The sequence below is a fragment of the Plecotus auritus genome (genome assembly GCF_963455305.1).
Source record: "Plecotus auritus genome assembly, chromosome: 6".
In the NCBI taxonomy this organism is placed as follows: domain Eukaryota; kingdom Metazoa; phylum Chordata; class Mammalia; order Chiroptera; family Vespertilionidae; genus Plecotus; species Plecotus auritus.
In genome coordinates this window covers 84,707,914-84,723,638 of record NC_137773.1, presented here as the reverse complement: position 1 = coordinate 84,723,638, position 15,725 = coordinate 84,707,914, and the positions used below count along the sequence as shown (strand labels likewise).

Sequence of the window (15,725 nt, the reverse complement as noted above, 5' to 3'; positions counted from 1 at the left end):
CATGAGGACTACACGAGTGGGGCACAGGCTGTTATTATTATTTTATTATTATTGTGATTTATATTAAATAGATATTTGGTCTTAGTCCCAGCACACAGTTCCTGAGACCCTTGTAATTTGCTAAGTGAGAAGAGGGAGTATCTTTTGTTATAATATTTGGACTTTGGTTTTTGATTCCTGAAATAGCTCCAGAATGAATGATAAAGATGAAAGAGGCGTCTTTTGCTATTTGTAACAAGTCCTTTCAACCACCCCTGAGTTTATGCTGAGGCTGTGACCTTGGGAAGGCCCTGGAACCGCAGGATGGGGGCTGATGGCCAGGGGAACCAGCGTGTGGTAGAGGATGGAGTTTTCAGGGGAGAGGGGCTGGGGATTGAGTCAATCACCAAAGGCCAGCAATTTAATCAACCACACCTGTGTGACGAAGCTGCCACAAAAACCCTAAATGAAGAGGTTCGGGGCGCTTCCAGGTGGGTGAGCACATCCACATGCTGGAAGGTAGTGCCTGGAGAGGCAGCCCCTTCTCCAAATCTTGCTCTAGGCATCTCTTCCATCTGGCTGTTCCTGAGCTCTCATCCTTATAAAAACTGCTCATCTAGCTGAAACCGGTTTGGCTCAGTGGATAGAGCGTCTGCCTGTGGACAGAAGGGTCCCAGGTTCAATTCCGGTCAAGGGCATGTACCTTGGTTGCAGACACATCCCCAGTAGGGGGTGTGCAGGAGGCGGCTGATTGATGTTTCTCTCTCATCGATGTTTCTAATTCTCTATCCCTCTCCCTTCCTCTCTGTAAAAAAATCAATAAAATATATTTTAAAAAAACATAAAAAACAAAAAACTGCTCATCTAGCAAGTCAACTGCTTTCCTGAGTTCTGCTATAGCAAACTGTCAAACCCGAAGTGGGGGGATGTATGGGAACCCAGATTTGTAGCCAAGTGGGGCAGAAGTGTGGGTAACCTGGGCACCCGCTACTTTTGACTGGCTTCTAATGGGACAATTGTGGGGTCTGCACTAATTCTGGGCAGTGTTAGAATTAAGTTAAATTATAGGAAAGGCACAAGAACGAATTCCAGATCTGGCCAGGGAGCCGGGGGGCATCCCTGTCTGCCAAGAAATGGAGAATTGCTTGGTGTGGGAAAAAGCCCCCACATCTCATGTCAGAGGGTTGGTGTTGAGTGTAGAGAGGAAATAGTTTTCCCATTCAGTAGTAGTAATAATAATGATAATAATGCTATCATAATAGAATGCATAATTATACATGCATATATAATCATTAATATATTATTATTAATATTATTATTACTATTAACCACTGACTGGGTTTGATTCCAGAAAGGATTAGGGGCAGGAAATGAACTTGAATCACAGAGAGGCAGAGTCAGAAGGGGCATTGGGAATAACTCATCAGGCCCCCCCTCTACAGATGACAGATGGAAGCCACGCAGGACAGATGATGGCTCAAGGTCCTCCAAGGTCACCCAAGGCATGGAGCTGTTGAAATTTCCTCCTTTGAAACTCACCTAAGACCGGCAAGGGCCACGGCCCTTGGAAATAGGCAAAACTAGAAACTTCTGTTCTCAGTCATAGTTTATTTCACATAAAAATCCCCCAAAGTTTATGGAAATGATGTTCTCACATCACAACAGTAATCATAATGAATTTTTTTTTTTGTCTTTAAAAACCGCAAAACTTGCCATGAGAAGGATGGGCGTGTGAACTTTGACTTTGGGGCAGGACTTAGGGTGCCCCCATGTGTCACAAGAGGAGAGTCCATTCATTGTTCCTTTATGACAAGGGATCCAGGTCCTTTGCAATTGGGCCCAAACTGCCCCACAGATACAAATCTTTCCCAAAGCCAATTTCAGAGGGTGGGGGTAGCAGCCTGGCTGGACATGGTGGCCCTGTTTGCACGGAACTGTGCTGCAGAACGTCTCACACCTGTGACAGGTGGCTGGCCGGGAGAGGGCCTCCTCAGGGGTCTCTCTTGGTTCTGGAAGGACTGCTGTGGCTGAGTTGGGGTCCTTGGTTCTGCTTGCCCAATGGTTGTCTGTGGTGCTGGTGGTCCGGAGGGGCGGTGGTAGACCACGGCGAACCTGTTGGAATTGTGTGTGGCCAGAATCTTTAGCCTGCAGGGTCCTTGAGGGCTGAATGGGGTCAGCACCTTTGTCCGTCTGTAGCCTCTGCAGGCATTTACTAATCCTGGGGTTGGGTAGAATGAATTGCTTCCTATCCCTGGCTTCTTTTTTTTTTCCTCCCCTTGCAGCAAGGCACCGGCCTTCCAGGAGTTACTGCATTCACTGGGGTGGGAGTTTGGGCCTTTCAGGACCATGTTGGTCTCAGATGAGCAAGGCTGGCCACCTGAACCTGGAGCTTAGGGCCTGGGATAGAGGGGCCTTTCGCAGGGCAGCCTAGAGAGGCCCATCCACCAACCTCTGCTGCCTCAGGCTCCAGGCGATGCACCTGGGCCCAGAACAAGGTCCCTGTTCTTTGACATTCAGGAAAGAGAGCAGAACTACAAATTAAAAAACCCCACCGGACACCCACATGTCCTGGCCTCTTGAGCGCAATGCTGGGTCCCAGAACATGCAGGCCCAAAGCAGCTCAGAAACCTGGCATTTTTCAAGGCAGGAGCTGCTGGCGTTGGGACAATTCCTTGATGTGGCAAAGCGCTGGGCATCCCTTTTCTTAGTACTAAATGCCACTACCTCCCTCTTGTTGTTGGGATAGCTCTAAACGCTGCCCCCTGCCATGCCAGGTCGAGAAGTATCAGACATTTCTAGTGAGGCCAAGAACCTCATACTCGGAAATTGGGATGGTTCAACTGAACCTCGATGACAACCAGCTAAGAAGCCAGCTTCAGAGCCAGAAAGAGGGGCCCGGGGTGTGTGTCTGCTCAACTTTTGCTCAGATTCATAGAACTAGAGACTCTTAGGATTGGAGGGGGCACAGAGGACCATTTTCTGCAAGCATAGTCCAGCTTTTTCTTAAATACCTCCAGGGATGGGGAACTCACTACCGCTAGAGGCCACCTGACTGGTGTTTGGACCATAATAGAGAAGTCTGTCTCCTTTGAATGCAGGTGGCTGTAGCATCCAGTCCACTGGAACTTATATCCCCAGGCGACCTTCGAAACAAACACACACCAATACCCTGTTTCTTCCTTTTTCTTGGTCTGTTTCCAGGATGAGCCTGTTTCAGAGTCGGCTTCTCGGCCTCTGCTCTTGGTGGGAATCCAAGGGGCACACCCCAACTCTGTGTTGGGGGATTGGAGAAGTGGGGACAGCGCATTCCCTTTGAGGGATTGATCGATTGCCCTGTGGCATGGCATCTGCATTAAAGGGGCTTGAGAAAGTTCTAGATTGAGAGGGTGTGTGATTTTGTGACTGTAGGACAAGGATGACCAGTGGCAGCTTCACTTGTGCTGTGGGCCCCAATGCTCCCACGTTGATGTCATAAGAGAAAAAGAGGGCCAGTCAAATAAAAAGCCACGAGGTTGAAGGTGCTCAGGGCACAGCTCTGTTGGGGGGCTGAGCTTTCTGGCCAGATGCCCAGGATTGCGGGAGCCATTCTGGGAGGAAAGGCACAAGAACAAATTCCAGATCTGACCAGGGAGCCGGGGGGCATCTATGGCTCCAACCTGGGCCAGTGTCAAGCAAGAGAAGGGTCTTAAACCAGGACTTTGTGGAGTGGGCTGGGACCCTGTGGCCAGAAGACACATGGGCCATGCCCTGTGCTTCTCTCTCTTCTTGGCTGTGAGCTCATGAGTCTGGAAAGGTGGAGGGCTGAGAACCGGATTCTTTTCCAGAATGCATTTCTACTGCATCATTAAAAAAAATGTTTTCAAGCAGCTAAAAAGGATGCTGGGTTTCAGAGATGGGTGGACGAGACAGGCACCCTCTGAGGACTGGGATTCAGGATGAGGTGGGATGAGATCCAGAGCCAGAGGGCATCGGACAGAGGTTTCTTGGCATCTGGTATTTTCTTTTGTGTTCTTCTCTGTTCTCTCATCACCTCAGGACATGCTGGAGAGGGAAAAACACAGGCCACATTATTATTATTTTTATTTTATTTGAATTTTTATAAGAGTTTATTTGAGTCAAATTGATGACATATGCTGGGAAGCACACTCTCAAATGCTCCCTATTATTATTTTTATTTATTTATTTTTTAAAATATATTTATTGATTTTTTTACAGAGAGGAAGGGAGAGGGATAGAGAGTTAGAAACATCGATGAGAGAGAAACATCGATCAGCTGCCTCCTGCACACCTCCTACTTGGGATGTGCCTGCAACCAAGGTACATGCCCCCGACCGGAATCGAACCTGGGACCTTTCAGTCCGCAGGCCAACGCTCTATCCATTGAGCCAAACCGGTTAGGGCCCTATTATTATTTTTAAAGAAAGTGGAAAATACTGTCCCATGTACTTGGAATCCAAAAGAATGATCTAATCTGGCTTTGGCGCACCCTCAGCAGCAAGAGTGGCACCTGTCTTTCAAGGCCTACCATCTGCTACCCACCTTCCAAGTATGATTCTGAAGGGGACCTCTCTCTTGGTGCCCGGCAGAACAGACCTCAGAGCTGGTGCCTCCAATCAGACTGGAGGGAAACTTCAACCCATCTACCCCCCAACCCTGTCCCACATCCATCCATTCATCCATTTATCAATCCATCCATCCATCCATTTATCTACCCACTCATCTGTCCATCCACATACCCATCTATCCAACCACCCATCTGTCTGTCCATTCATCTATCTGTCACTCTGTATAATTCCTTCTTTTATGTCTTTAATCATTTCTACCTGAGGATACCCAGGAGGGGGTCTAATTCTGTTTATTATTGGATCTGCTGACATTCTCATGGTGGACGATTTCCTTGTGTATTTTATATCTGTGGCTGTGAACTCATCTCCAGAAGGCATGGAATGAGATGGTCTTTTCAAAAATGCATTGAGAACTTGCATTCACTTAGTATCCCCTCAGCAGTACTGGTCTAAGATTGTTTTTGGTGTTTATTTCTTAGCTTGGGGCTTCTTGTGTCACCTGGGTAGTATTAGGGCAAGTGTCCAGGCCATGTTACAGATGTAGGAGAATGTGTGGTCACGGATTAACCCCTCACATTCCAAGGAAAAGTGTGGCTCTTGCCTGGCTCCTGGGAGGCTACCTCTGAGTCCTGGGAAGGTCCTGCCTGTTGGAGTGACTTTGTTTACCTGGGGCCTTGGCTCATGTCAGGTAGTCTATGCTAACAATGGGATTTAGGGTGGGAGGTGTTAGTTTGACCTCTGGAGGGGCTGGAGAGGATGGGCAGTCAGCTGTGCATGTGACTGAGCCCAGTAAAAACCCTGAACACCAGGGCTCAAGTGAGTGTCCCAGGTTGGTAACACTTCCTGTGTATTGCCCACATTTTTACTGGGAGAATTAAGGGCTGTCCTATTGCTGATTTTCACCTGACTCCATCCTTTCACTGTAATAAGCTGTCACCATGAGCATAGCAGCTTTGCTGAGTTCTGAGTCGTTCTTGCAAACCACTGAACTCGAGGGTGGTCTTCAGGACCCCGACACCCGAGAAGACTTTCCTGGCATCCAGAACCAAGCAGGGACACTGAGACAGGCTGTGGGCAGACGGTGCGCCCTTTGGCTGGGGTGGGCTTCACTCAGAACATTTCAAAAAAAGGCTCCAAGATCGCCCTGCTTCCTACCCACCTTGTTTCCTGATCTTCTGCGACCGGAGCAGACCTATGGAAGAGGGAAGGAGTCTTAGCATTATTTGCCTATTTTGGGGAGCCTGGGCTTTGTCTGTGAGCCCCATGAGGGCTGACCCAGCTTCAGCTTTATCTGGTACAAAGCAAGTGTCAGTATGTGTCTGCTGCGTGACAAATGAGCCAGGATGGGCAGTCACGAGGAGATGGGCCGAGGCCTTCACTAATACAAAGCAAAGCCACTAATGTTGCTCGGGACCCATCAGGTCTGGAGACGCCAAACACAGCCACAGGGACTGGCACAAAGGTCACCTACTGGGACCTTCCTCTGAGAGCAAAACTCGGTCTCTTGGTGGCATCAGTTGCCTGTGGTCCCTGTGCTTGGCTTGTGCTGAATACAGGGAAGAGGAGGGAATGGTCCCAAGATAGACCCATTGCCCTTGGGGAGCTCAAGGGCAAGAGAAGGAGGGTTTCACAAGGGTCACATGCAGGAGGCAGACCTGACAGACAGGAAACTTGGGAAGGACTTTCAGAGGCGAGGGAGGGGCCAGGGCCAAGCCATTTGTCTACATACCCCAGGGCGAGGCGCTAAAGGACTTTCAGTCGATATTTGGTGGATTTTAAAATAAGAACGGGGGAGGGAGGGAATTGGAGTAACTGCTTAAGGGTCTCCCCCTGGGCTAATGGGAGGTTCTGGAACTAGGAGAGGTACTGAATGCACTAAATGGTGTACTTTATTTTATTTTTATTTTTTAAAAATATATTTTTATTGATTTCAGAGAGGAAGAGAGAGAGAGAGGGAGATAGAAACATCAATAATGAGAGAGAACCACTGATCAGCTGCCTCCTGCATGCCCCCTACTGGGGATCGAGCCCACAACCCTGGACATGTGCCCTGACTGGGAATCAAACCGTGACCTCCCGGTTCATAGGTCGACACTCAACCACTGAGCTACACAGGCCAAGCTAAATGGTATACTTTAAAATGGTTCATTGGATGCTATGTGAGTCTCACCTCAATTGAAAATAAACGAGTGAGGAGAACCCAGGAGAAGGGAAGGGCCTGGAGGCACACTGTCCATAGACCTTACACCGACAAGTAACAGGTTCTGTTTCCACGTTGTCCAGCACAGGAGCCCTGAGCCCTGACACGTGGCCAGTGAGACTGAGGAGCGAACTTCTAAATGTTATTTACTGTTAATTCCTTTAAATTTAAATAGTGGCCTCTGCAAGTGGCCCCAGATGGGACAGCTCAGGGTGGAGGGAAAAGTGACCCCAACATAGAGCATCTACGGTGGGGTAAGCATCATGCTGGCTGGTTCATACCCATGTTTGTGTTTCTTCATCCTGGTAACATGGGGATCACGAAAACACGATAACATCGTGATCACTTTTATCGGACGTTCTGGTGGGCCCCGCGGGCCCGGTGGGTATCAGCTCTCATCTGGGGTCACGGGCCTATTTACCTGTTCTCCGCAGGCGCCGCCTCTGGCTTCTCTTCCGACCTGGGCAGGACCAGCTCCGGCTGCAGCCTTGCACTGGGGACACAGAGAGGTGACTAGGGATGACGAGGTGGTGTGGATGAAGGGGGATCTCGGCTCCCACTGGCCTCTCTGACCTGGGCCCACTGTGGCCTGAGAGCAGTGAGGTTTTTGCTGCCCCTAGGAAATTCGGGGCCCAGGAGAGTGGTGAGAAGTGGTCACCCAGGGGTTAATGAAGATGAGGCAGCTGTGAGGAAAGGGGGACAGGGGAGGGGGAAATACCCTGAACCATTCCTTCTGAGCATTTATCTCAGCGTATCCCCCAGAGGCATCTATGCATGTGCTCCATGGATGCTGGCTCCCCTGTGCTACGATGCCAGAAGGTGGGTGTCCTGTTTGTGTTAGTCTCTATTCCTGTTCATGGCTAAAGCTTGGCAGGTAGGAGGAGTACAACTGAGAGAGAGAGAGAGGGGAGGGGGAAGGGAGAGAGGGAGAGAGGAAGGGAGAGGGAGGGCGGGAGGGAGGAGGAAAGAAAAAGAAAAAGGAAAGAGATATTACCACTTCATGCCCATTAAGATGCTTACTCTCATAAAAACAGAAAGTAACAAGTCATGACAAGGATGTGAACTGGAACTCTGTGCACTGCTGGTGGGAAGGTAAATGGTGCAGCCAGTGTGGGAAACAGTATGACTCCCCTGTGTGAGGTCCCCAGAGGAGTCAGATCCATGGAGACAAAGTCGATAATGGGGGCCGGGGCTGGGGGAGAAGTTAGTGTTTAATGGGGACAGAGTATCAGTTTGGAAGATAAAGTTTGGGAGATGGATGGTGGTTATGTTTGCACAACAATGTGAATGTACTTAGTGCCCCTGAGCGGCACTCTTAAAAATGGTTAAAATGGTGAATTTTACATTATGTGAGTTTTACTACAAGTACAAAATTAAAAAAAAAAAATGACAGGATGAATGAAGAAAGGGAAGGAGGAAGGAAGGAAGACGGAAGGAAGGAGAGAAGAGCTAGGAGAGGAGTGAGGAAAAATCCCCGAATGGCAAGGGATGGTGAGCCCCACCCGCCCTCCAGCCTCACCTCCTCTATGCTGCCCTCTGCCATTATTAAATGACGCTGTGTGAAGCCAGCATACTTTTGCTCATGATGTGTCTCATCTGCCAACATCACTCTGCCCTGTCTCCAGGACCTGCTTTCCTCACTGGGTGAGGTGTCCCCCTTTTTTGCCATTTAAAGAACTTCTGGACCAGGAATCACTCTTAGTCGCCTCTGTGTCCCTGGATTCTAGCACAGAGCCAGGCAATGATACATGCTTTCCACCTGTTGAAAGCCCCAACTCTCTCACAGATTTGCTGTGTGGCCATGAGCAGGTACCTTGCCTCTCTGAGCCTCACATACCCGGGCTATAAGATGCTGTTAGTATCCTGGGCCTGCCTGGCTTTTGAGGGGCAAGGGTGTGAAAGTATCCAGGTGATGGGCTAAGTAAGGGCTCTATAATTGGGTGGGACCAGAATAGTCTTGAAGGTCTGTGACATACTGGATCTTATTAATGAAAAGTGAGCCAATAAGATATTAAATGGGCATGTCTGGGTCTGTTGTGGTGAGTGTGGGGCTTGTGTTTCCTCTGTAAAGGGAGACCTAAATATATATCATCATGACTAGAGGCCCGATACACGAAGATTTGTGCAAGAATGGACCTTCCTTCCCCTGGCTGCCAGCATTGCCTTCACTCTGGCTGGAGCCGCCTTCCCGCCTTCCCACACTGCCCAGAGGCCCGGAGAGGCTGGGGGCGGGGTGGTATGCTTGTGTCGTCGTCGTTGTGCCTACATATGCAAATTAACCCAACATCTTTGTTGGGTAATTTGCATACTCACTCCTGATTGGCTGGTGGGTGCCACGAAGGTACAGTCAATTAGCATGTTACTCTTTTATTAGTGTAGATTACCATGAGCCCACCACTTTTGCAAGTGGTCTACACTGCTCCTGATTTTTCACGTAACCCCCAAGGTCACTGTGAACTTTTTATTTGCCTAATGTCATTTTGTGACTCAGTAGGGAAATCTGGATTTGAACTCGGGTCTGACTCCAAATTCTTGTGAGAAGTGCAGGGCCTCTAGTGTGACCTTGGTCCCTGCAGAGCCAAAGCCTTTGACTGCTCCCCACATGCAGGCCCAGCTCAGCGCCAGCCCCTACCCAGCCCGGACAGGGCCACTCTGCACAGACCTTTCTCTCCTGGCCTTGAGCCTTTCCTCTTCATACCTGGAAGAGAGGAGGAGCAGCCTGTCAGACACAGCCCTCCTTCCCTGTCCACACACTGCCCAGGGAGTTCTGCACATAAACCAGGCTTCAGAGCCGAAAGTACAGCCGCAGCTGACAACCTGCTGCCTTTCCATGTTTCCTGCAGCTGCTTTGCAAGCCCCCCAGGGCAGGGAGTATCTGTATTGTTGATGTATTCCAGCATCTGGTGTCAATGCGACTCAGCAGACATTTGGCCTGACCCAGTAATTGAACAACAATCATTGAACACACTCCCTCAAAGCAAGTGTCAGCATAGCAGCTTTGCTGAGTTCTGAGTCGTTCTCGCAAACCACTGTTGGATAAAGTAACACACTCACTGACGTGCGTTGGTCTACACATCCCTCCATTAGGGCAAAGTATTTCTGTAAAGGGCCAGAGAGTAACTATTTTCAGCTTTGCTGGCCAGTCTTGGTTGCACCAACTCAATTCAGTTGTAGCTTGAAAACAGCCCTAGGCCATCTGTTAATAAATGGGTGTGGCTGTGTGCCAATAAAACTTTATTTATAAAAACAAGCTGTGGGCTGTGGCTTGCTGGCCCTGCCCCACACTAGGTCCCCAGGCCCACTGTACTTCCTAATTTCACACGTGTTTGTTTCACTGATTCCCTCTGTCCTGCTGCTCTCCCGCTCACGCCTGGTTCTTGGGCAGCTGAGTGGGAACCTGAGGAGCCTGGGGGCGTTGAGGATGCAGGTGGGGGCACTCACAGGGCATGGGGACACTTACTGTAGCACGCAGTCTGGGATCTGCACATGTTCCATGGGGATGAGTTGCTCCAGCTCTTCCAAGCTGTGCACATACTGGATCTTGTTGATGAATTTGACGCTGCCAGGTGGAGAAGATGTGGTTACCCAGAGCCAGAAGGAGCGATGGCAGACAGGGTGGCACGCATAACCCAATTCGAGGATGCCCTAAGCACCTACGCTCAAATCTCCCTCCCCACCCAATGCCAGTCTCCACTCTCTACCCTAGTGGGGTGGACAGAGCAAGGCCTGGGGTTTCCCTGGCAAGAGGAGGAGGGTCCTGACCCTGATCCCCACTAAGCTGAGGCACTTGTTTAAAGGAAGCAAAGAGGCAAGAGGCTCTAATAGACTAAGTATTCTCTCCATCCACCCTAAGAATTGCTCCTCTGCGTTCATTTTCCCAAGAATGCTTTCCTGGCACTCTCGTTCCTGCTGGGGACAACACTAGATGTCATCTGGGCACAGAAAGGCACACGTGGGACTGCTGAGTCACCCTCCATCCTTTCGGGATGAATGGCTTCATCCTGTCCAAACCCGGACTCAGGCTGTCTGGACCAGGCTGTGCTTTGTCACCAGCACGCTGCTTTGAACTCACGGTTATTAAAAAATATTTTTTCAACTTAAATCTAGTTTTGGCGATATGTAAAATACACCTTTTTCAAGGGAAAGGAAAAAATTTTAACAATGTGAGATGTAAGGCCAAGAGAATACAACAGTACAATAAAGAAGAAAACAGCCCCAGCTGGTTTGGTTCAGTGGATAGAGCGTCAGCCTGCGGACTGAAGGGTCCCAGGTTTGATTCCGGTCAAGGGCACATGCCCAGGTTTCGGGTTGTGGCTTGATCCCCAGTGGGGGGCGTGCAGGAGGCAGCCAATCAATGATTCTCTCTCATCATTGATGTTTCTATCTCTCTCTCCCTCTTCCTTCCTCTCTGAAATCAATAAAAATATGTTTAAAAAAAAGATTTATATATATTTTTAGAGATTAGACAAAAATTCAGCTCAAGGTTTCTGGCATTCAGTGGTGAGTTATGCAGCTCACAGTGCCCATAAGGGGAAAATAAAGCAGTTTCTTCGCAGAGGCCAATGGTAACTGATTGGGAAAGACAGAGTTTTCCCATGGGGAGTCACAAAGCAGCTTTATGTACTGAAATGAACAATGCCAACTGCTTTTGTGCAGTTCAAATGCATTTCTTTATTAAAAAAATTATTCTCACAGCACAAGGCCTCCCTCCAGTTGGTGTGACAGAAGGGTAAAGGGTGAATAGGTAGAGAGTGAATCTCAGACCCGGGCAGGAATTGTGTCCCCACCTGTCTCCCTGGGGTTATCTGCTCTGTGCCTGAATATGCCCGGGTTCCACAGGCTCAGGGCGGACTGATTGGATTTGTGAGGAAGGATTTCTTTGTGGTGCTCAGAGCCAACACCTGCTGCTCTGAGTGCTGGTCTATAAATACAGGCAAAACTTACATCATGAGGGTGTGGTCCCACCCACCATGCCCATCACTGGAAACAGATACCCGAATCTCTGCTGTCTGCCTGTGAGCTGAGCTTTCTGTCTCATGTTGGGGCGGGGGAGGGGGGTGAGCGCTGTCACGGGGGAGAATTCCAGTTCAGTGGCAGCACATCCCCAGCCTTCGATTAGCATGGAACACGCAGCTGTTTTGGAGATACAATCACAGAACCTCAGGGTTGGATTGCAGGTCAGAATTGGTCTCCATTTTCCTCAGCTTTTCTGTTATAGATTTTTAAAATTGACTTTTAGAGAGAGGAAGGAAGAGGGAGAGAGAAACATTGATGTGAGAGTATAGATTGGCTGCCTCCTGCATGCCTTTCTGGGGATCCAGTCCGAAACCCGGGCCCTGACCAGGAATCAAGCCTGCAACCTTTTAGTGCCCCAGATCATGTCCAACCAACTGGGCCACACTGGCCAGGGCCACTTTCCTCAGCTCTTTTTTTTAAATATTTTATTGATTTTTTACAGAGAGGAAGGAAGAGTGATAGATAGTCAGAAACATCGATGAGAGAGAAACATCGATCAGCTGCCTCTTGCACACCTCCTATTGGGGATGTGCCCGCAACCAAGTTACATGCCCTTGACCGGAATCGAACCTGGGACCTTTCAGTCCGCAGGCCGACGCTCTATCCACTGAGCCAAACCGGTTTTGGCTTTCCTCAGCTCTTAAAAGGAGAAGTTCATTTCCCTCCCCTCTCCCCTCTTTTTTCTTTGAAAACTCAAAACAAGATCCTCAAAATTTGCCATGGGAATAGTAACCAAGAGTGAATGAATGATCTGCCTTGGATGATGGGACATTGAGGCCAGAATGCAGTTCCGATTTGCCCAGTGGGTTCATCATTAGCACAAATGATCCATAGTTAGTGTATTATTCACCTGCTTTCACTCAGTCCTTGAGCACAGAGCACCTGAAGTTGCCTCCTTGCAAATCCTTTAAGGCAAAGTATGGGCCTGACTCTTTCTTTCTTTCTTTTTTTTAAAATTTCAGAGAGGAAGGGAGAGGGAGAGAGAGAGATAGAAACATCCATGATGAGAGGGAATCATGGATCAGCGGCTGCCTCCTGCACGCCCCACACTGGGGACTGAGCCCACAACCTGGGCATGTGCCCTGACTAGGAATTGAACCATGACCACCTGGTTCCTAGGTCCATGCTCAACCACTGAGCCACGCTGGCCGGACTGGGCCCGACTCTTAAATGCATCACAGATTCTTAGTTGGGAATGTGGAAATGAAGAAGGATCTTCACTCAATTCAATGTTTGGCATGATATTAAGTGAAATGTACATTCAGTTTGTATGTGATTGACTAGGGCATGTAACACGCCAAATTTGGTTTTCCTTGCTCTGTTTTTCCAGGTGCTTCTATATTGTGCAGCTGAGGGCGAGCCCAGCAGGCCTGGAGGACCCAAACCCTGCACATTGCAAAGAAAGAACTGGCTCTTGGTACTCGTGGGAGATCAGCTATAAGCTCAGAATTGCTCTGCCTGGTAAGTATCTTAGGTTACCTGGGGCCTCAAATCCTGCCGTGTAGTCTGTGCTAATGGTGTGGTTTATGCTGGGGGCCTTGAGCCATGTAATGTCAATTTGATCTCTGGAGTCGCTGAAGACCGAGTGAGTTCGGCCACCTGGTGCTCCGTTCCCATGTGGCTCAGCCCCGGAAAAACCCTGGACACCGAGGCGAGCTTCCTAATTGTCACATGTGCTTGCTGGGAGAATAAGGGCTTTTGGCACAACTGGGAGGGGCTAACCTGAAGCTCATTTCCGGTTTCTCCTAGACTCCCATATGCACCCGTTTCCTTTGCCAATTTTAATCTTCATCCTTTCGCGGTAATAAACCGGAACCATGGGTATAACACCTTTTCTGAGTCCTGTGAGTCCTTTTGGTCAATCATCGATCCCAAGCGGGGATTCACGTGTTGGTTCTTTGAATTATTGGCCAGGAGAAGGTCAGACCCTCTTGGCACCCTAATAGCTCCCCCACAAATTCTGGAGTGAATGGAGCTGGGCTCCCTTCTGGGGGAGTGTGGGTGGCTAGTGACCTTGCTGTGTGACTCTGGGTGAGTGCCTTGACCTTTCTGAGCCTCAGTTTCCTCATCCATGAAATGTACATGATTACATCAGCGTCTCAGGGTTAAATGATAAAAGGTATCCAACATTCAACATGGGAGAGCTGATTATTATTTTTCTCGTGTTTGTTGCTTAATAGCAATACCTGTGATTGAAAAGTGTGTAAATTAATAATACGCATTTAGCATAGAGAAGCTGGGAAATGCAGATTAAAAATAAAAGACACAACCCACGCTGGTATCTGGACGCAGGTAACAATCTCACCTGATGAAAGGGCGGGAGATGGCCAGCACAGTGCGAATGAACCAGGACGGGTGGACGATGATTAAGGACTTCAGGTTTTTCCGTAATCTGCGTGGGAAGGCAGAAGAAGCAAGATGGGCTCCTGGGGCAAGCCCTGGGGAGGGAGGGGCTGCCTCCTCCATACTCCCTGGAGGCGCCACCACTTTGCAGGGAGAAGGCAGAGTCTCGGTATAGCTAAGCCCCTTGGTGGGGTTTGCAAGTGGCAGAGCTGTCCCTCTCCTAAATTAGAGTCTGAGCAATTTTAATTTGCCATGTTGAATTGCATCCCCCTCCCCCGCTCCCAAATTCATAACCCCTAGGTGAGAATGGGACACTATTTGGAAAACAGGGTCTTTGCAGATGGAATGATTTCAGGTGAGGTCAGACCAGAGCAGGGTGGGCCTCTAATACATGATTAGTGGTGTCCTTGTAAAAAGAGGAAATTTAAGACACAGACACACACTCGGGGAGATGCCATGTGGAGATGAAGGTAGAGATTGGGGTGAGGCATCTACAAAGCAAGGGGCACCAAGGATTGCCAGCGACCACTAGAAGCTGGGGGAGCATGGAGCAGATGCTCCCTCAGGGCCCCCGATTCTCCCTCTTGAACCAGCCCTGCTCCGGTCCCCTTGCAGCAGAGGCGAGCCCCACCCTTCCCCTTCACCTTCTGTCGATCATCTGGTAACACTTCTTCAGCCAGCTGATGCCGGGCATCCTCCGCCGGGGGGTGGCACCATTCAGGTACACAATCATGTAATCCTCTGCCACCAGGAGTTCCAGACTGCTGATGACGTACCTGGTCATGGGGCACAGAGGACAGACAACCCAGTGAGAGCGATCCTGAGTTAGAAATGCCCAGGTCCTGTGGCACGTGCTCCCTTTGCTACCCCCTGCCCCAGCTGTGCCAGCCACACCTGTTCAGGAATTGTTGGCTGTCCCAGCACACTCCAGGTGGGGTGGATGTGATGAACACTAGCCCACCCCAAATTTGTGTCAGTGAGTATAATGAGCAGAGTAGTTACTATTGAATTGAGCACTTACTATGTGCCATGCTTTATATGCATGACTTCACTTACTATCTCCACTAATTCTGGGGATGGGTCTCAATAGCCCCAGATATAGCTGAGGAACAGGCACCCACAGTGGGTAGTTCACGGCACCAGATGTTAAGGACCTGGGGTCCCTCCTGGCTCTATCTCTCTCTGAGGGATTTCAGAAAAATCCTTTCCTCTCTCTCAGCCTCTCCTTTCCCATCTGTAATTGGGGGACCAGGGCTCCCTGGTCTCTCAGGCCACTTCCCATTCTGACCTTCCACAGGTCCCTCCTCATCCTCTGGCCCACCTGGCACCCAAGTCCTGCTGTGTAAGAAGGAAATCTTCCTAATAACGATAGTGAGTAATCATGACTTACTGAGCTCTGCCTGTCATCTGCCCAGTGCTTTACATGTATTATCTGTCTCCGTCATAATGAAACGGTACCTGTGTGTCCTTGGGCAAGTGACTTACTGTCTGTGCCTCAGACTCTGCCTCTGTCGAGTGGGAGGCGCCTACCCCGCAGGGTTATGGTGAGGATGAAATGCGTTATCACGTATGCAGCACGTGGCCTTGTGGCTGCCGCATAGTGAGTACTCAATACATGACAG

The 15,725-nt window shown here is 49.4% G+C and overlaps 1 protein-coding gene across 1 annotated transcript in view; it reads right to left on the bottom strand.

The window, feature by feature from the left end:
* Window positions 1-1,567: 1,567 nt before the first annotated feature.
* ATCAY (ATCAY kinesin light chain interacting caytaxin) overlaps window positions 1,568-15,725 on the bottom strand; it is a 33,577-nt gene continuing 19,419 nt past the window's right edge. Inside the window, exons 7-13 of the mRNA XM_080674875.1 lie at window positions 14,748-14,879; window positions 14,066-14,152; window positions 10,205-10,303; window positions 9,407-9,442; window positions 7,166-7,237; window positions 5,704-5,736; window positions 1,568-4,020 (exon numbers count right to left, since the gene is read on the bottom strand). Coding sequence (XP_080531001.1) covers window positions 4,011-4,020; window positions 5,704-5,736; window positions 7,166-7,237; window positions 9,407-9,442; window positions 10,205-10,303; window positions 14,066-14,152; window positions 14,748-14,879 — 469 coding nt within the window. The 3' untranslated portion in view covers window positions 1,568-4,010. The remainder of the gene's footprint in view (window positions 4,021-5,703; window positions 5,737-7,165; window positions 7,238-9,406; window positions 9,443-10,204; window positions 10,304-14,065; window positions 14,153-14,747; window positions 14,880-15,725) is intronic.